Source organism: Neocloeon triangulifer, unplaced genomic scaffold (assembly GCF_031216515.1).
Source record: "Neocloeon triangulifer isolate White Clay Creek 2 clone unplaced genomic scaffold, ASM3121651v1 ptg000006l, whole genome shotgun sequence".
NCBI lineage: Eukaryota > Metazoa > Arthropoda > Insecta > Ephemeroptera > Baetidae > Neocloeon > Neocloeon triangulifer.
The window spans coordinates 4,330,482-4,349,204 of NW_026775549.1; the positions used below are offsets into that span (position 1 = coordinate 4,330,482).

Genomic DNA, 18,723 nt, shown 5'->3' on the forward strand with positions numbered 1-18,723 from the left:
TTACCTCTATAAAAATAAAAATAAATTTATTAATTTAGCAGAATAATTTTGTTATGAAAACCACGAATTGAATAATATTATTCTGCCTTTTTTCAATTTTAGAAATTTTTATCATTTCAGTACCTGGTCATTTATTGTTTGGCTGCTTTGCGTCAGAGCCCATAATCTGAACGCAACGATAGGATTCCAAATCAAAGTTCCTGATTGCTGTATTAACACATTCAAGTCTATGCCAATTCCTCCGTCTTTCAATAATGGAGCGGCAAAGAAAAATACTCCAATGAAAATGTCCAGTGCTGATCGAAAAATCCAAATCGCCAAAGCCCCGCCATATACGTCGTTGGCAAATTCTACGACTTCATTAATTTTTACATATTGCCTCTTCAGCACCTCCAATTCTGTGGCACAAACTGATGCCGATATTTTTTCCGAAATTGAAGCAAGTAAAAATTTTATAAGCTGGAGGAGCAACAAAAAACTCAGCTCGTAAGATATGGTCGCAGCCCGCACTATTACGAAGCCAGTCAAATTCACTGCAAGGTTCATTTCACTGGGCCAAAGCAAGTATTCACCAGCGCCACAGCTAACTTGAAGAAAGACTACTATTGCTGCCATGACGCGCACCTAAAATATTTGCAGAAAAACGTCATTCAATAAAATTTAATGGATTTAATTAAAATCAGAAATAAAAATTTAAGATATACTTGAAAAACTTTGATAATATTTTTTTACTAGTTAAAAATATTGGAAATGGTCACCTTTAATTTGAACGCAGTCGTCGCTCTTTCCTCCAAGCGAAGAGTCCTAGTTACTTCAAATAGATTGCAATATATCTTTGCTACAGTTCTTTTGCGCGGTATGACGGTGAATAGCATAACAAGCCCACTCCAGAATTCAATTATTATTACAATGAAATTGGACAAATTCACCGCCCTGCTTCGTTTTCGAACATCTCCAAATAGATATTCCCAGAACCAGCTCGGAATACTGAAGCCAAGAAAAATTTGAGCGCCTCCGAGGAGCAAAATAGAATAGCCAAGGCGAAAACTGTTTTCGGTTTCAATGTGCACCTGTCGATTTCGTATCGTAACTTTCAGGGGCAGTATTCCCATTGCTTTGAAAATGAACCACGCTGGTTTAAAACATTCCAATAATTCCATAATTTTTCAAATATTTTCTTAATTGAATATAACAAGTGCCATAGTTAAATTTTAACAGTCAAATAGTTTTATGGATATTATTTTCAATGCTATAACCCTCTAATATACCTCTGGTTGCAAGAAAGGGTTTGTGCAAACTAACCACGCCACCTCTTTCACCACAGATTATAGACTCGCAGAAAAGGTGTACAGAAATATTAAATTATATAGAGGCACATTTATTTTATTTAAGTTGAGGACAACTAGCAGCGGGTCAACATGAGAAGGACCAATAAATAATAAATTACGCAGGCTGCATTAAGGTACATGGAATAAAAACGGTATATAATAAAATTATGCTTGGTATTGTTGTGACAGTTTTACTGATTAAAATGGCTTGAATAAAATTCGATCGACGAATATATGTTTACAAATGCGCACTCAAAACAATTTCTATACATTAACATAATTGTATTTTGACATACATTTTATTCGTTATAATGTTGTTTGTAACATTAGCGTATTGATTGATTTTTAATATAAAGTAGCTACGAAAATTCAAAAAGAAAATTAAAAAAATCTTTTGATTATTTGTAAGAAAAAAATCTAATTATTAAGTAATGTCAGGGGAAAATTTGCTAAAATGCAAGTAGTAAAATATTTAAAAAATATGACGTGTGTTCTGTTATGCTTATAAAATAAAGCATGTTGGCTATAGGCTAAAGACAAAAATATGATCTACAGAGCGTAATTTTTTCATCTTATATTTAATTCACTTTTTTTATTCCTGCTCAATTAAGCGCCTCGTCATTCCTGCGCACTCAAAATGTTACTTTCTAAATTCTACTTAAAATATTCCTGAGTTATATAAGAGCAGTAGACATATATTTTTGGCAGGTAGCTTCAGCTTGCTTTAGTTATTGATCAATACCTCAAAATCGTTAGAAACCATTTCCCTCCCTCCATAGGCAAAGTGGCAGTGACGATCGCTGGACAAACCCTGAAAACAATAGAAACATCAATTAAAAAATTCAAAAAATTCCCATATTATTGATTAAAACTTTTGAAAATAATACAAACCATTCCAACTGTGATGGTCCCGTTGCAGTTGCTGCGGCCAACATAGTAGACCTCCCCGTTGCAACCTTTTCCGCCAGCAACAGCATTGTTGGGGATTTGCCCACCAGGCGCAGAGACCCACGTGCCCGTCGGTGGTCCCCCGCACAGAACCTCATACTCGGCAAAGTGCAACTCTTGTCCGTTGCATCCGACCCTGGCGCCCTGCAGGACCGTGTTGACTTTGCCAATTAGCTGCGAATTGTTATAATTCACTTTGGCCGCGTACAAAACTTGCTCGCCGTGATCTTTGCCAGCCACAACTGCACCTTGAGGAATTTCACCGTTGCGTGCTGAAACCCAGTGATAGGGTAGGTGTTGCAGAGTCTCGGGTTCTGTGGCAACTGGGGGTCCAGCTGCAGGAGGCGCTTGTCCCTCATGGATCACATACTCCACTTAAAACGTAAAAAAATCAATCAGAACACACAAAAAAAAAAACTTTTGAAAGACATTTTTTACTAAAAAAAATCAAATATAATATATGGAAAAAATAACAATTTAAATATTATTTTTATTAGCGAGTTTTTAAATTTTTTCAGCATAGAAGAAAAAAAATTTAAAAATTACCTTCATGGTCTTTCCACTTTCCAGTGGCACCCCAAGTTGTTCTCATGCCGTAGTGGCTAATCGGGAATGGATTCGGATCAAGGTATGACATGAACGGCTCTTCGTTGCCGTCACGACCAACGTCCACCTGACCCTTGTTGTTCCACTTGATCCAAAATTTGTGGTACTCCTTGGAGGACAGCAAATCAGGAGTGGACACTTTGACCTGCACGCAGGAAAGATTTTTTTCGTAAATAGAGCACCTAATTAAATAATTATTCAGTTAAGAAATAATGCATTTTTATTTTATTCTATTTTTTTCCATATTTTACCTTATCCGGCAGTGTATAGTCTTTGCGGATTGCGCTCATTTTGTTTTCCCAGCCACCCAGGAAAATTTCCAGGATTGGCGTCGTTTCCAGCACGCCAGACGCTGACAAGCAAATGTGCGCATCATTGGAAGTTTTGACGCGGAAGCGCAGGGTGCACGAGCTGTTGGTGGGCACCTCATTAAAATAGTACTCCTTGCTGTCCGAAGTTTTAAAGTCTGCAAGAATAAAAAAGTACAGTAAATTATAATTTTCCAAATAGCTTTTAGAAATTGCATGTTTGTTCTCATTCCTCTTTATTTTTGCAGTTTTTGGTAGTAAATTTTTGAATATTTAAATAACGTATCTCGTGTTAAGCAGAGATTGCCATGTGGTAAAACTACAAACTTCATTCCAAATTAAAGCAAAAAAATTAAGGTTTTTTATATATAATTTTTTTTTTAAATTTCATTTTAAAAATTAAAAAATTGCTCCCACATATTTAAAGGTATACTTGGCCAAGGAGCGCTCGCTGAAATCTATTCGCTGCTTTCCTATTAGTCGCGACTCCCATAATACGGAGCCCTAATGACACACACGGACCCACGTCCAAGGCCCGTTCGTCGATTGCTCAACAAGAAACACGCGCGGATGAAAACGTGCAAAGGCGAAAAGAACAGCGGAGACACACAAAAATATTTGAATAAAAGAAGGAAAAACTAGTTTCTCTGGCTTTTGATTAAGTGGTGCGCTCAAGAGGGGCGGTCGAGTCCTCTATTTTTAAACGAACAAAAAGCAAAACTCCGCGGCTAATAAATATTGATTGTGTGAGTTTCTCGCCTTTCAGCTTGGCTGCATAAAATGCATGTTCGCCTCAAGGCTAATGGTGATTCAGGAACTAGGCGTGAATTAAAAAAAAATTAAGTAAGAGAAACTTTTGCAAGAAGATGAAAAGAAAAATATAGAATCGCCAAAGTAAAGTTTCGTGATAATAAAAATTCATTTTACGAGGTAAAAAATTTTTATTCTTGATCCTGTAAATATTAAATTAAGTGTTTAATTTTAATTCATGATACAAAATTTTCCTCGGGTTGCACTGGAATTAATGACAAAAATGCAGCGGCTTTGTCGAGCGCGACAAGAGATAACAAACCAAAATCCCAAAATAGCGTGCGAATGTTTAATGTATACTGAGGGCGTGGGTCTTGGCCTAATCCTAGTCATACTCTGAAATCTCTTTCGCGCCATTAAGTTGACACAAAATTTTAACTTTCAGTATTTAAATTACATTCATGTGCTGGACTTTTCAAATTTTAATTAAAAAGCTGATATTCATCCAAGCAATATATGATTTTGTATCTGCTCACGAAATTAAAAGATTTAATTTCATCTGAAATAATTTTATGACAAAATTTTTCCTTTCCAAGAGCAAACTGCGATATCAAAAACACTACTTGGCCTATAACTCTGTTTGCCCTAGGATTTTTTTGGTCTTTTTAAGATCCTCAAATACTCGAAAACAGCTTACCTCTCTCAGGCATGTTTTCCGATTAAGATCTTCAATTTTCTGCAAGAAATAGCGACTGCGGCACAAACCTCACCTAATTCGTGCCTCTGGTCGGTCCCCCTAGTTTCCAACTGCGCTGCAGCGGGTCCACGACATAAATCAAGTGCCAAAAAGGTTCTGCGCAGAAAGGATGCGCTTTGTTGGAACGAAACGCATGAGCGTGCGCGCGTGTAGAGCGTTTCGACTGCATCGACCTTTATGCAAATAAACTATGTATGCTTATGCTGCCCGCTTTATCTATAACATAAAAGAATAAGATAAGCATGGCGGCGGCAACAAGGGCTATATCACGAAAATGTTGGCAGTCCTCTTCCGAGATAGCAAACCAAGCATAATATTAAATTAATTTAAAAAATTAATTATATTGCCACCAGTATGATAGAAGAGTGCGCCTGTGCTTTTGACTGAAGAGTATAATTATTGTTCTGTGTTATGTCATTGAATTTTTACGATTTTTTCCAACAAAATAATTGACTGGTGGATTTTCATTTCTTGAAAATTTTGTTCAGACAAAATTAAAGTATTTTATAGTTTGATTATAATTATGCAGTCAGTTGTTGCTTTGGTTCAACGTAAGCTCTTTTGATAATTATCCTATAATAAATAAAGGGTACATGTCCAAATTGAAAGCGTTAATTTTTTATAATAAAAAGTAAAATCTAGATTTTTTTTCCAAATAATGTAAATTGTAAATTTTGAAAAGTAAGAATCAAATATGACTGATTATAATTGACTGATTTTTTAATGAAATGGAAAAGAATGAATTTTTAAGAACAAATAATTTCAGTTTTTAATCTTTCCATTAAACCAATAATTATGGAGATGATTTTAATTTTACTTTATCAATTGTTTTACTTAAATCTGCTTGCTTGCTCACTTCTGGTTTTGAAATAAATCAATTAAAAAGTATTGTAAATTTAAAATAAAAGAGATGACAAACACCATTTAGAAAACAGTGAAATTTTTATTGTTTGATTACTTTGATTCAGTTTGATTATTTCTTCAGCCTCTTAGCTCGCAGCTGCTCTACAGTCAAGATACCATAGCAGTCAACCTCTTGGCTCTTCTGTTGTAAAAAATTTGAGCCTCTTTTGCCGGATCTTGTCGATTCCTCCACCTTTTGCTTCTCTTCTTGGGCGGCTCATCGGTGCTGCTCTGGATCTCGTCATGATAACTTCTGGCTCCGGAGAAATGCCGAGAGTATGGCTGTGTTCTCTGTGCTCTTCTTCGTTGCCAACAACAACAGGATCATTTGAGCCAGGAGCCAGACATCAAGGGAATGGTAGCGATTTCAGGAACAGACATTTCTGGCAGGTCCTGCAAGAACATTGACAAGTTGGACAAGTTTTTATTTTATTAAAAATTAAAATATTAGTGGTTTAAAATACATAGTAAAAGAACAGCTCTGACGGGAATTTATATCTTCAAAACTTTAATTTGTCTTGGCATAAAAAACTCATCTTGAACACATAAAAAACATATATTTTCCCCGACAAGTATCTGATAAAAAATTTTGAACGTGTTTCAAACTTGGATAACTTTTATTAGTTGTTGTAATAGCTGAGAAAAAAAATAAATTAAAATTTATTTAATTTACCTAATATGAAGACAAAATTTAAATGGAATTTTTTTTAAACGCTTCTTCAAAATTGATATGAAACTTGTACTTGTCAAAAAAAGACATCTTTTGACTCGTCTTTTAAAAACTATAGTCAAGATATTTTTGAAAGACGAGTTCAACACATCTTTAACCCGAGAAATTTCTTGCAGGGTGGGTTTTCTTCGTGATCAACGACCCCCATTTGAGTGATCGTGATCATAACAGCAACAGCTTTTGCTAAATTTGACTCTCACCTGTGGCTCGGCGTGGAGAGAATTCTGTGAACTTTCCAAGCAATGAAAGACTCAAGACCTGGCCAATCCCAAGAGCCCTTGTTTTAGCCAACTCGCTCTTCAGGTCCTGGAGCTGTTCCTTGCTGAGTGTCTCTTTGCAGGCGACGATGACTCTATTTGCTTTTGGTGGAGTGGCCATGGGTGAGATTTGAAAAGCTCTCTGGCTTCCGGTCAGTCCCAGGCAATCAAAAACCACTTTAGGCATTACGGCAGTGCGCTTCTTGCCAGAGAAATTTGAGGAGGAGATGCTGACGAAGGTGAACCTTCCAGACGAGAGACCTTTTATTTCGAAGACGACGTCGTCCAAGGAGGATGCGCCGACCGACTTCTGGCATTCCTCCAGCCATGCTTTCTGACGCTTTTCTATTACGATTTCTGAATCGCCTGCCTGGAGACTGGCGTTCCACACGTAGTCTTCAGCGTTGGGAATTTCCTCCAGGCCGACGCCGTCAAATTCTTTGGCCGGGACCTTCATATTGGCCGCGCGTTGTAAGAATAGTGACGAGAATTATAGATTTGAAATGCAACCAACAATGCCAATGCAATTTCCGTTATGCGCAAAACAGTTGCACTAAAATTGATTGTTGTCGTTATTTAAACAATGGAATAAAAGTACAAACCGTCATTTTGAAATGAATTCTCCAAATTTACACTTTAAAAATAAAGAAAAAAAAATGTATGCGCCCATATTAAAGATTTACATGTTCTGCTTATCCAAAAGTTTAAAAAGTTTACTGCTCAGAAATTATTTTCACCTTTCGAGCCTCTCAAAAATGAAAAATTTTTGATGACTTAATCTTGCATTTTATGTAAATTTTGGAAAATTTTAAATGTTGACCTAAATCAGCCCAGAAATGCCGCGCGACCAACAATCTTTTTTTTACCAAATGCCAACTAATAAACGTGCTAAACTCCTTCAAAGCACATACAGGAGCGCGCCGTTGTGAATTATAAATTGTAGTGCAGTTAACCTTCACTTGCACACACGGGGCAGCACCGTCGCTCAAATTCCTTTGCTGCACCTGTCAAAACAAAACAAAAGCATTTTTGTGAAATTGTAAAACATCAACAAGTGGAGCAGCAATGCAGCGATTGCGTGATTAAAAATGATCCTTGGCTAGCAAAGCGCGGCTGGATGCTGACTTTTGGGCAGGACCAAGTGCGTTCGTCGACAATCGTCCCACATTTCGCAACACAGCTTTGCTGTAAGAGGACAAAAATAAATATTAAATAATTTTCCATTCAAAATATCTTGTGTCAGCAGATGCCGTTTAAACTGAGACTGAAAAAGAGCAGCAAGCACTACAATGTGGTGTCCAAGACTTTGTTCGTCATTTGCGTCGAGTTGCTGGACAGCACCAATGTCGAATGCACCCTCTCGTCCGAGAGCAATGGACAGGAATGCAGAGACAACGTTTGCCAACGGCTCGGGCTTCAGCAGGTTTATTTTGTAGAATTTTATTTCAGAGCAGTTTTATTTAAATGAAAAAATTCTAGCCGGAGTTATTCGGCCTCAGGTTTGCTACGAAGCCTCAAAACATGCACCCGGCCTATCGATGGATCGAACTGGGCCGACCTCTGAAGAGACAACTTGATAAATATGCCTTGGATCCGACCTGCATGCAGCTGAGAGTTATGTATTTTGTGACCGGCCTTTCCTTGCTCTCAGATGAAATCACAAGGTTTTTAATCATCAGAAATTAATTGAACGATATTTACGGCTATACCTTTTTTTAGGTACCATTATTTTCTGCAGCTGAAAAGCGACGTGATAGAGGGCCGAGTGTCTTGCAGTCCGAAGCAGGCGGTCCTTTTGGCAGGTTATTCTATGCAGGCTGAATTCGGAGACCACGAGCCTGGAAAACACACTGCTCAGTACTTAAAAGACTTTGCGCTATTTCCAACTGTAATTCAATTGAATATCAGTGTTCGAAATAATAAAATATTTTCCAATTTCAGCCTTTGGTTCAGCAAGTGCCTGTCGAAGCAATGACAGAAGCTGCGATTCTGCAGCATAGTGCGTTGAGAGGACTTGCTCAGAGTATTGCGGAAGAGTACTATATTTTGTCGGCTCAGCAACTGGAAGGTTACGGCCAACAGACTTTTGCTGGAAAGGTATTACCATGGCTTTCAATTAAAAACTTATATTTTGAGTAAATTTTTAACCAGGATGATCATGGAAATGAGGTTCTTTTGGGAGTTTGTCTGAATGGACTCTCAGTTGCTCAAATCAAAGGGCATTACTACAGAAGTTACAAGTGGGAGGACATTGCCAATGTTGTGAATGCCAAGAGGAGTCTCACCATCGAAGGACTAAGAAATATGGAGACATCTCAGATGAACTTTGCCAGCACAGATCTTGCAAAGTATCTTTGGCGCCTCTGCTTGCACCAGGTAAAACTGATTTCAAAGATTTTGTTTTTAAATTAAATTAAATTACTTTTTAGCACACATTTTTCATGCAAAATGATCAGCCAACAATACCTGCTACTCAGCAATGGTACGACCCTAACTATCAACAAGTGATTACTTCCGTAACTGAGGTAAAAACCAGTAAGGTTATTTAAAAAATTCATAATTTTTTGTCTCAAAGGACGAGGCCGTTCCAGCTGCTGTGATGCGTACTTCAAACATCTCCGGCAGTGTTCCCGAACTTTTGTACACTCCCGAGTGCTCCTTGAACAGGAGAATGGCAGCTGGCTTTGACAGGGCCCAGTCTACAAGAGAATTGTTCACTCCAAATAATAATGACAAACTCAGAGCTTTGCTTCCTCAATACCGTCCGGCCCCTGATTACGAAACGGCCGTCAAGCAAAAATACCAACAAGTGGCTGTTCTGGGCGAAAGGAGGTACCAGCAACTTTTGTACAGCAGCCAACCAGAGATTCCTTCAGCAAATGTTATGGAAATGGTAAAGCTTGTAAGATTTTTAAAGCCATGATACAAATTTAAATTTTAAGGGGAATCAAAATATGCAACACCAGTATTACCAAGAGGAGTCGACTCCCATGAGACACATGGAAGCTGTTCACACTTACAGGTAAAATCAATCTAGGTATTCAGAGAAATTGTTTCTAAAGATGAGGTTTTTAGCACTCCTGACCTACAAGCAATAAATGACAATGGGCATCACCATTTGATAAACGGCATTCGCCTGCTGCAACTTTTCAAGCAGCCCCCGCCATACTCGTCCATATCAACGTCAACCCCCGATTTGGCCAACATGCTTTCCCCTCAAAATCAGTCAGTTCATTCTCACTTGGCTGCACACGGCTCCAGTCCAGATTTGCTTAACTCGAGGGCTGGGCCGCAAGCGCTGACCCAAGCATATCAAGAATCTCCACACGAATATGCCCGAACATTGGCCGAAAGCGGCTCGCACCACCAAGGCAATGTTTTATTTTACCACCACCACCAACTGCATCAGCAGCAACTGCCTCATGCTCATTCTACGGAGCCGATTTATGAGAATTTCCCACTAAGATACTCGGATGACAGCTCTGGAGGGATGAGGGCGAGAACGTCAAGTATACAAAGTGCTCCTGAAAACCTCCCTAGAAAACGGTACAAAGTTTTTTTTAATAACATTCGACTTGTGCTTTATTTTTAATTACAGCTCAACAGAAGTGGCTGAAGCTGTTAATCCTCATGCAGGAAATGTTTCGTCAGCAGGGGAGTCAAGCGTGAGTGAAAGAAAAGGTAATTTGTTAAAATTGCTAAAAAAAATTTGCAGAGCAATGTTCAGCATTTGCCACCAATGCCACCTGGAAACCACTCTCAGAACAACACGGCTACGAAGCCAAAAAAGAAAAGCAGCTGGGGCACTTTATTGGGAGGAAAGCATAAAGATGAAAAAAGCGAATCCAAGACAAGCCTCACGGATCAGAGGCCTAATGAAATGTCAGCGGCTGCTACTAAAGATGCTCTGGTTTGCTTTACACAATTGATAAACTTTAAAATATTAAATATTTTTAATTTAGTGCGTCAGACTAGAAAGGAAGCTGGCCGATAGCCAGATGTTTTTGGAGTTTGAACATATACCTAGAAAAAAGGAAGGGGAACCATGTACTTGTGCTTTAAGTCAAGAGAATAGTGCAAAAAACAGGTACGCAAATACATTTTTTTTTTATCCTTCTCACCTAAACAATTTTTTTTCTAGATATAAGGACGTGGTCTGTTACGATTACAACAGAGTAAGATTGACTTCCAAGACTGACAATCGGCACGGCTACATAAATGCTTCTCACATCAAGGTACTGAAATGGGATTAAAGTAAATCAAAGTGGGACTAAAGTCTTGATTGTATTTTAGTTGGGGAATGGCATTTCGGAGAGGTTGTACATAGCAGCTCAAGCGCCAACTAAAGAGATGCTCGACTCGTACTGGCAAATGGTTTGGGAAACTGGTTCGCTGATAATCATCGCACTCTGCGCAAGGCATGAGGAAAATCACTGCCCTGGGCTGCACGACACTGGAGCTATTGTATATGGAGACGTAAATAATTAAATTAAATTGAAAATATTTTCCTTACAAGTTATTTCAGTATCAGGTGCAAAACAACTTTGTCCAAGAGACTGGCCACTGCATAACTTCGCAGATCCGATTGCAGCACCGACCGTCCAAGAGTTCGAGGTCCATTTGGCTTTTGCAGTATGCTGAGTGGGGCGACCAAGGGACTCCTTATGACGAAATTCATTTCATCGGTTAGCTTCTTCTTGATTTAATAGTATGTGTAGGGCTAAGTTTTGATCTTGATCAGGATTCCTGGAGGAGGTGGCGTCGGTGCGTCTACATGTTATGCAAGATAGCATCGCCTCTGGAAACTGGCCAATCCTCATTCATTGCCAAGCTGGAGCTGGGAGAACGGGTCTATTTATAATGACTGATTTCTTGAAAACTCAACTTGAATGCAATCAGGTACATGCCATGACAAGATTTTAAACTAATTAAGTATAAAAAAAAATAATTAAAATAATGTGTTTTTTTTTCAATTTCCAGGAGCTTGATCTACCTGGCACACTGCTGCACCTTCGAATGCAGAGGATGCTCTCTGTTCAAACGATAAATCAATACAGGTTTATCCACAGTGTTGTTGTAAATTACTTGAAGCAAGCTCGTTTGGCAAATAGTGGGCGGCTCATTTAATTGATGTTGGCTACTGTGATCCAAATTATAGACTGCCCAAATGCCTGTCTGTAAATTTCTGTTCAAAGTGCTCTTAAAAATTTCAAAACTTTGTAACTTATTTGGTTCTCAATCCATAACTGTTGTGATTAAATTCATCCATTTTTATCAATTTGAATAAATTATTGTTAATATAATTTTAGTTCTTTCATCTTATCTTAACATTTTTAATCAAAATCAAATATCTGGTTAATTTTTTATTTGCTTTTATTTATAGAAAAATACCAAAGTTAATTTGTACTCAACATTGAAACGGTCAGAAAAGTTCTTTGAGGTGAACAGTGGTTCTTTATGCACTTACTCATGCACTACTTTCAAAAATCCAAAAATTGTATACATCAAGAGCGACAACGTGAATTAATTTTTCAAACACTCCAGCATGAATTTTGCATAACATTGGCAAGAAAGTCTAGCTGTGTAACTGGCAAAAGTAAGAAATCCGGCTTCTTTTACTTCTCGGATCAATAGGCAGTTGACCGACCAGCAGGGTGGTCATATGATGTGAAATACTATAAATGAAATAGTAGATATCACAAAATGCGCATGTTTTACGTACTTGCACTCAAGCTAGGGCTGCCAGAGCCCTATGTAGGCCAGTTTTTCGCTAGATAGGGTTAACTCTTTTTGCTGGCCAGCGTAACTTAGCGTTAATGTAAAAATATACAACCTATATTTTGTGTCTATAATAATCGCTGTTCAAGCTCTCATCAAACAAAATTGCAAGGCCAAATTTGAACGAAGCCGCCAGCCAGTGTAGAACCCCGAGATTTTCGCTCTACAACAATCACAGACACAAAAGGGTGAAACAAAAAATGTTGACGTCAGTCTTATCACGGGTCGCACGAGTCTGAGCTGATGAAAATAATACTGCTTGGCTCTCGAATTTTGACGGACTTGGTGGTCTTTTTCAGGGCACTGCGCAAGGGTGCCGCCGGCTTTGGCGTGGCCGCTGGCAACACAACGTCCGAGCCACTCCCGTTACTCCTGCTTAAAAGATAATCAAGATCATGTGAAATCCTGTCCAGCATGCCCTCAACGTTGTCTTGGTGACTGATCTCGCGGCCCTCGGGCTGCTTGCGCTCCTTGCTTTCGCTCAACGCCTGCGGCGGAGGCGGCGGAGGCAAATCCACCTCCTGCACCGTGTCACAGCCCGAAAAGGTGACACGCGGAGGATTCAATTTTTTGGGCGAGTGGTTCAGGTAGATTGGGTTCTCTATGGGCTCGGAGGCGCGCGGAGGGCAATGTGAGCTCGACCCTGTGCAGGAAAAGGTGATGTCAGGCACACAAGGAGGCGCCACAGGAATAGCCCTGCTCATGGTCTGTTTTGGGGCCATCGGCACATAACCTTTTAGCGGTTCAGGCTCCACACAGACCTGAAAACAAAATCAATAATATTTTTACATTGACAGACAAATTTCCTCAATTTTAAATAGCATTTAACATTTAAGTGACTCCATATTTTTCCTCCGGCCGTTTATAGCTGCAGCTTGTCGAGCAGGCTTAATTTGGAAACATTTTATACTTTTTGCTTCCAAACTGGGTTTATGAGTTTTTTTAGAATTACCGGCCAATGTGAATTTTCAATGTTTTTTATGATTTATTTCAAGGGAATAAATGAATTGAATTGAAAATATAATAATTTAGCAATAAAAAATTTCACCTGAACAATTAGCCCATCACTCGGAATATAGCACCGTCCGGGTTGGGGCTGAGGAATGAGCTGCATGTCTGTGCTGTAGCGATCTAATGAAGTCGTGGATGTCTCGCAGTCGGGCTGCACATACGTTTCGATGGTTCCATTATCTGAGGACGGCTGTGTTCTTCTATTGGGCGAAATGGAACCTCTCCTGGAAATATCTTGGCGCCCGACGGGCAACAACTCGCGTCCCTCGTCTAAGGGTGTTGCGACTATGCTGTTGTTAGCCAAAACCTCCTCTGCGTCGAGCACCACCCCAGGATTGCCAGACTCGTTGCCGTGCGTCACGTCTGGCCGCAAAAACACTGCAACGCGACCAAAATCTAGTTATAATTGCCGTTTTTTTTAAACATATTTTTTATTCTAATTGGCCTGCGTGACCAAGCGCAGGATTTAATTTTTCACGAGTTTGAGAAAAAATGTTGCGGTCAGACGAGGAATAACAAAAAATGTGTCCAACAGAAAAATCTGAAAGCGAGCTGGGCAATTTCATTTTAATGAAACGCGAAATGAATGAAGAAAATTAATATAAAAACGTCCGTTCGAGAGTGGCGTTGGAGCGCGACCGACCACATTAATAGAATGTGTACTCTGGCGCATTTATCTTTTCATTAACGACGCTGTGACCTGCAGAGCGGAGATAAAAACCAGAGCGGTTGGTGCGAGCGAATTGCACGGTGGTGCCGTTCGTATTACAAATGCACGCAAATGTATTTACGCGCGAGAGTGAGCTCTGCTGGGGGATCTTTTTATAATTAATGCTCGCCACTGGCCAGCCAAACCGCCCTGCTGTGTATAGCAGAAGCGAGCCGGCAGCCGGTTGCAAAAGGCTTTGTTCTCCGGTGCAAATTGCATTTGAATAATTAATGCATAGACAATCAATATTGTATCAGTGCATAATAAGTGAGGCCCAGTAAATCCGAACGGGAAACAAGAAATGTACATTCTGCAGCTGCTTAAAATGAACAAGGCAGGCAAAAGCTCAATAGAAATCGTAAAACCTCAAACTCGTGAAGCGGAAAATGAGAAAAATTTAACAAGTATTACCCATTTATGAAGCAAAATGTTGTACTTTGCTATTATATTAAATAACCAGAGCGTCCTTTACTTTCCCTTTGATCATATATAGAGCAGACAGTGCAATTTTATAGCAGCGAAATGGATTTTTTTCTTAATACAAGCAAGTCCTTATGCTAGAAGTCTGTACATACAATTGGACCACTCAAATTGGAAGGTGAAATCTGACAAAAGAGAAGCGAATGGGAAAAAAACTCACGTCTGAGTGGACTGTCTAACGATTCTGAACTGAACTCCGGGGCGCCTTCTTCCTTCTTTTCCTGCTGTTGCTTCTTCTTCTTTTTCTTGGACTGGATGAGGTCCTTGAGCTTGAGCGGCGTTTCACTTTTGATGATGTAGCTCCCAATAAGAGTTATGCCCTATTAATTCAGACAAAAGAAATGTACGAGTGTGCTTTAAAAATAAATATGTTTCTGATTGTTTGCTTACCAAAACCACACAGCTCAGGCTGAACACAAATTGATAAGTTCTGCTAGGCAAGTTAATGTGCAACAAGCTGGAGAAGATGACGGAGATAAGCGCTGCGAAAATCGCAGTGGCCCTTTTGAGCAAACCGATCCTGCAAATTGAACTGCATTCAGTGTGTGGGAGGAGGATAAGATATACATATAAAATAATTAAGCTGCATGAGGTATTAGTTTCATCTTATTCCATTGTTTGAAGACGCTAAACACGTCTCTGCTTAATTAATTAGCCCAAGGCACAAAGGCAAGAGTATTCATCGCACAAAGCTGCGAACTAATTCCTTTTTGTTTCCGACTGACAATGAGAATCAGCAACGTTATCATGGTATTTAATGTTATGCAACCAGCGCTATTACCATGTCGCGCTGCTTGCATAAGTTAGACACTGCAGGCGCTTAATGAATGTTTCCTTTACAAGTGGCAATCTTCTTTCGGATATTACAAGAATTAGTAAAAGAGAAACAGGCACAATTACCTCCTCAATATAGCTTTGTTCTTGCCCGAGTTCTGCGTCTCCAGGACGTGCAGCCGCCTGGTTGTGCCGCCGTGCACTACCAAGAAAATGAGGGCCATGCCGAGCGTACAAGCCACAAAAATGTTGAAGCGAGCCGAGCCGGCATTCAGCAGCAGGACCGACTGCGGGTTTGGTGATGTGGATGAATGCGCTAGGTGTGAGCAGAACACAGCAACAACTGGGAGACCTGAATAATCAAAAGGGAACAGTTTTAAATCAATATTAAATTAAATATTTAAAAATTATTAAAAATACAAAATAAAAGTCAATCATCATTTTGGGTTATTTAATAATGAATTATTGGTCATTTTTTAAAAGAAAAAAAAAATATCCAGTACAAAATTCACACGTCAAATAGGTCAGATTACGAGCAGATGAACTTTGTAAATTGTCTTACCCGTGATGACGCTAACCACAGTTTGGCGCAGGTGTTTGATTGAGGCAACTCCGGCGCTGGGCCTCATCTGGACTACTTCTGTGTAGACCAGCATCAGCGTGCTGAGGGGGGAAGACAGGCCGACCAAAAGGCAGCTCTCCAGGATTGTGGTCAACGCGCCTGACCATCCCTGGCGGCGATGAATAAATAATATTTACAACCACCGCTTTTAATAAACACAAACGCGCTTATTTGACATGGCATGATCAAAAATTCATAAGGCTGAACATTTACCAAACACAGATGGAAAATTTAGGGAAAATGTAATGGATATTAAAGCAGTACGTATGCTCGCTCATTCAAAAGATAGACAAAAGTCAACCACGAAAAAGCAAAATATGATTTTCACCAAGTTAATGTGAAATTAAAATGTAATTCCTGGTATGATTGAACTTATATATTTTCGGTAGATAATATAATATTACTGACATATATTGTGAGATATTTTGTTCTTTTAATTCCTCTTCAAAAGGAAACATTTAAAGAATTAAACAGATTAAAAATTTGAAATAATTGGCAAAAAAATGTGGCTAAAAATTTTCAGGTTTATTTTTAAATTAATATTTTGAAGTGTCATAAGTTTATGGTAGAGAATTTCCAAAATAAAAATTATCATCGAAATAACCCCAGTTAATTAACAACTGGACGTACCTGCGGCACTGTTGCAGTAGAGGCAAATAGGAACACGGAAGTGGCCCCAAGCACAGCCCCTGCCGCCTGGAGTTTCAAAAAGACGAGGCACGAGTTGCGCAGGCAAATGTGGGCCGTCAGCAGGACACAGCACACGGCGCTGAGAACCAGACAAAAGGCGCAACCCGCGGCCACTGGCAGCTGCGGCGAGCTCGACGCGGAGGTCTTCTGCAGCCACCGAACCACCACAAAAGACTGATTAATTAGTGCTCGGACTGCCAAGCCTGGCGCTGAGATTAAATTGTGTCTCGCGAGTGTTTACCAGGCTCGAGGCTCTGCGACTAAACAATCGATATGTACAACACAGAAATCTCATTACACGTTGTTTGTGCCTCAAATTTCAATTCACACGCTGCTGGTTTAACAATAACAAAAGCTTTATCAAAACAACAGTTTTTTTTTGCCTCTCAACTAATTGAAAATATAATTGAAAAAACTTATTTTTTTATTGTTATAGGGGGCAAAATGATAAAATAACGTTGCAACTTTTGATCGATTTTACTTAGAAATAACTGGAAAAGTTGCTCGAAAAGGGTTATGAAAGTTTTTTGCTTATGAATATATTTAAAATGAAAGACTTACATGTGGCGCGTGCATGGCGAGCATGGCTGCATATGTGCCAGGCTGGAAGCATCTGCATCTGGTGATGTTGTCTGACTCGAATGTCACCTGACACGCGTCCACCGTCCACGACTTTCCTCCAAAAGAGGCGCAAGTCGCGTTCCAGAGGTGCCGCTCGCTGTGACTAATCGAAGTTGCCCGACTTTCGAGTTCGAGCTCCACGTCAAGTAAACTGGGGTCTTCCTTCATACCGCGAGACGCGGCGATCGTCAGGACTCGCGAATTTAACTGGAGCTCAACAGAATCTCCGTCTCTGGAAATTAAATAAATTTATTTCATTAACTTACAATTAGAAATTTATAATTGATACTTTCAGAAAATTTATTTTTTATTCTATTAACTAACAATTAGAAATTTATAATTGATACTTGTACGTCTTTGGCAGCAAAGTGGTTTTAAGTTTCAACTTGCAAAAGTTTGTTGCCTCAATTAAGTAAAAAAGGTTTAATACCTCAAGCGCGAGACGTATCTCTCGGGCAGAAAGTTGGCAATAGAACGGTAGACGATGACAGAAATCGTGACGTTGGCGTCGGTGGCCGTGGTGAAGGTCTGTTGTCCCTTGATGGTCGTCACTGTCTTCTTGTTTGGGTTGGCGTCAGTGACCGTCGTGTTGATGACATACGGCGCCTGAATGCGAACGTCCAATTTGTCCGTGAACCAGCCGGGATAGCTGCGAAAGAAAATAAAGCGACGCTCATCAAATTAGACCGCCTCGGATCCCACGAGAGCGAGTATGAGAAGTTCACTCGGCCCAGTGGCAGCGGCGGATAATTAATTTTTAATTAAGAAAGCTAGACGCATGCTTTTGGCGTTTCTTTTCCCCGCTAAAGCTCGTCTTGCTCGAGCGCCCGACGGACGGGTGTATTATTAAATAAGGCAGTACTCACTCAAAGGGACGCAGCGGGTAGCGAAGTTTGTACGTTCCGGTGGTGGTTAATCGCGCTATGTCCAAGAGGACGGAACTCAAATCAAGATGGGCTGAGCTCGGGGCGCCCAAGTAAGAGCCCCACAGGAGGGTTTGTTTTCGCATGAGCTGCTGCAGCTGCCCGACTCTCTGAAAATTGATTCACGCTTATTCAATCATGAGAGATCTGACGAGCGAGCAACAACAAAAACAGGCTTGTTTGTCAAAAATTTACGGTTGGCAAACACAGACAAGCATAAAAACAAAGATTGGAAAAACTTTAAGATTATGGCTGTTTTTTTTATACAACAGCCACTTTCATAGTGACTTTGTGCTATTTTTGTGCGGGATAATGGATTTGCTTAATTAAAATCAGAAAGACTAAACATTACAGAAAAGGAAAAAAACCTGATATTAAAAATCAGTGAAAAATTTGTTGACGTATCATAAAAAAAATCATAGATAATTAATTAATTATTTTTTTTAAATCGAAGGCCTGGAAGGTTCACAAAAGAATATTATGTAATTATGCAAGCTAGCAAAATTGATTTTAATTATGATCCTCTCT

General features: G+C 39.5%; 4 protein-coding genes across 5 annotated transcripts in view; 1 reads left to right on the plus strand and 3 right to left on the minus strand.

Moving 5' to 3' along the window:
- Positions 1–1,368: 1,368 nt before the first annotated feature.
- Positions 1,369–4,770, minus strand: LOC132194240 (uncharacterized). Of its 2 annotated transcripts, XM_059615399.1 has the most exons (6): positions 4,638–4,770; positions 3,134–3,348; positions 2,823–3,027; positions 2,485–2,650; positions 2,220–2,420; positions 1,369–2,139 (listed from the first exon to the last, which is right to left on the minus strand). In XM_059615399.1, the coding sequence occupies exons 1-6, from the start codon at positions 4,648–4,650 to the stop codon at positions 2,064–2,066; spliced, it is 876 nt and encodes a 291-aa protein (XP_059471382.1). In that variant the 5' UTR covers positions 4,651–4,770; the 3' UTR covers positions 1,369–2,063. The 2 variants fall into 2 exon arrangements, with proteins under 2 accessions (XP_059471382.1, XP_059471381.1); XM_059615398.1 differs by having other exon boundaries at positions 2,220–2,650.
- A 917-nt stretch (positions 4,771–5,687) lies between these two features.
- LOC132194160 (uncharacterized) lies at positions 5,688–7,327 on the minus strand. The gene is made up of 2 exons (XM_059615276.1): positions 6,531–7,327; positions 5,688–5,993 (listed from the first exon to the last, which is right to left on the minus strand). Exons 1-2 carry the CDS (start codon positions 7,042–7,044, stop codon positions 5,968–5,970), a joined length of 540 nt encoding a protein of 179 aa, XP_059471259.1. The 5' UTR covers positions 7,045–7,327; the 3' UTR covers positions 5,688–5,967.
- Positions 7,328–7,559: 232 nt separating this feature from the next.
- Positions 7,560–11,890, plus strand: LOC132194159 (tyrosine-protein phosphatase non-receptor type 21). Its single transcript, XM_059615275.1, has 18 exons — positions 7,560–7,774; positions 7,834–8,010; positions 8,067–8,251; positions 8,307–8,475; positions 8,529–8,684; positions 8,739–8,963; positions 9,017–9,112; positions 9,163–9,480; positions 9,530–9,609; positions 9,663–10,133; positions 10,186–10,252; positions 10,303–10,497; positions 10,550–10,674; positions 10,729–10,822; positions 10,881–11,063; positions 11,113–11,272; positions 11,329–11,486; positions 11,568–11,890. Exons 2-18 carry the CDS (start codon positions 7,834–7,836, stop codon positions 11,712–11,714), a joined length of 3,006 nt encoding a protein of 1,001 aa, XP_059471258.1. The 5' UTR covers positions 7,560–7,774; the 3' UTR covers positions 11,715–11,890.
- Positions 11,891–11,928: 38 nt separating this feature from the next.
- The window catches only part of LOC132194158 (uncharacterized), a 60,579-nt gene continuing 53,784 nt past the window's right edge, over positions 11,929–18,723 (minus strand). Inside the window, exons 15-24 of the mRNA XM_059615274.1 lie at positions 18,139–18,305; positions 17,703–17,921; positions 17,213–17,504; positions 16,592–16,798; positions 15,902–16,070; positions 15,466–15,691; positions 14,956–15,085; positions 14,726–14,885; positions 13,414–13,754; positions 11,929–13,126 (exon numbers count right to left, since the gene is read on the minus strand). Of these exons, the coding sequence (XP_059471257.1) occupies positions 12,584–13,126; positions 13,414–13,754; positions 14,726–14,885; positions 14,956–15,085; positions 15,466–15,691; positions 15,902–16,070; positions 16,592–16,798; positions 17,213–17,504; positions 17,703–17,921; positions 18,139–18,305 (2,454 nt within the window). The 3' untranslated portion in view covers positions 11,929–12,583. The remainder of the gene's footprint in view (positions 13,127–13,413; positions 13,755–14,725; positions 14,886–14,955; positions 15,086–15,465; positions 15,692–15,901; positions 16,071–16,591; positions 16,799–17,212; positions 17,505–17,702; positions 17,922–18,138; positions 18,306–18,723) is intronic.